At 36.6% G+C, this 487-nt stretch overlaps 1 protein-coding gene across 1 annotated transcript; it reads right to left on the reverse strand.

Annotated features, from left to right (window-relative positions):
* Positions 1-7: 7 nt before the first annotated feature.
* On the reverse strand, positions 8-480 carry LOC105461801 (zinc finger protein 600-like; the record flags this gene model as incomplete). The annotated part of the gene is made up of 3 exons (XM_011708303.1): positions 341-480; positions 162-266; positions 8-82 (listed from the first exon to the last, which is right to left on the reverse strand). Coding segments are annotated over exons 1-3 (252 nt in total), but the record flags the coding sequence as incomplete, so codon positions are not given.
* Positions 481-487: the final 7 nt, after the last annotated feature.

Genomic DNA, 487 nt, shown 5'->3' on the forward strand with positions numbered 1-487 from the left:
CGGTGACAGCAAAGCCATTTGTTTCAAGCAGAAGACTGCATACGACACAATGATGTTTATCCATATATTCTGGATCATGCATCTACAAGCAATTCACGAAGCAATTATTATATATGATCACCAATGCGTTTCTAAACGTTTAACACACAATACACACATACCTTTCTATGTTTATCATACAACTTTTTGTCAACGAATTGTTTGGAACAGGCCACACATTTATACACAGTCACAGTCGGGTCAGTCAACATCTCCCCTTTATGCTTCTGAAAGTACATAAGGACATCATATAATACATATAATTCTTTTATATATAATTTATAGTGATTTATAAGATTACCCTTAAGTGGCTTGTCAACTTGGAACGTGTCGTTAATATTTTGTTGCAATATTTGCAACACTTATCAGCCATTCTGGGGCACTTATTCTCATTGTGATACTCCCAAGTCGAGCTACGTGCAAAGAATCTGTCGCACTTCGTACACGC

Source organism: Wasmannia auropunctata, unplaced genomic scaffold (genome assembly GCF_000956235.1).
Source record: "Wasmannia auropunctata unplaced genomic scaffold, wasmannia.A_1.0 LD277509.1, whole genome shotgun sequence".
In the NCBI taxonomy this organism is placed as follows: Eukaryota; Metazoa; Arthropoda; class Insecta; order Hymenoptera; family Formicidae; genus Wasmannia; species Wasmannia auropunctata.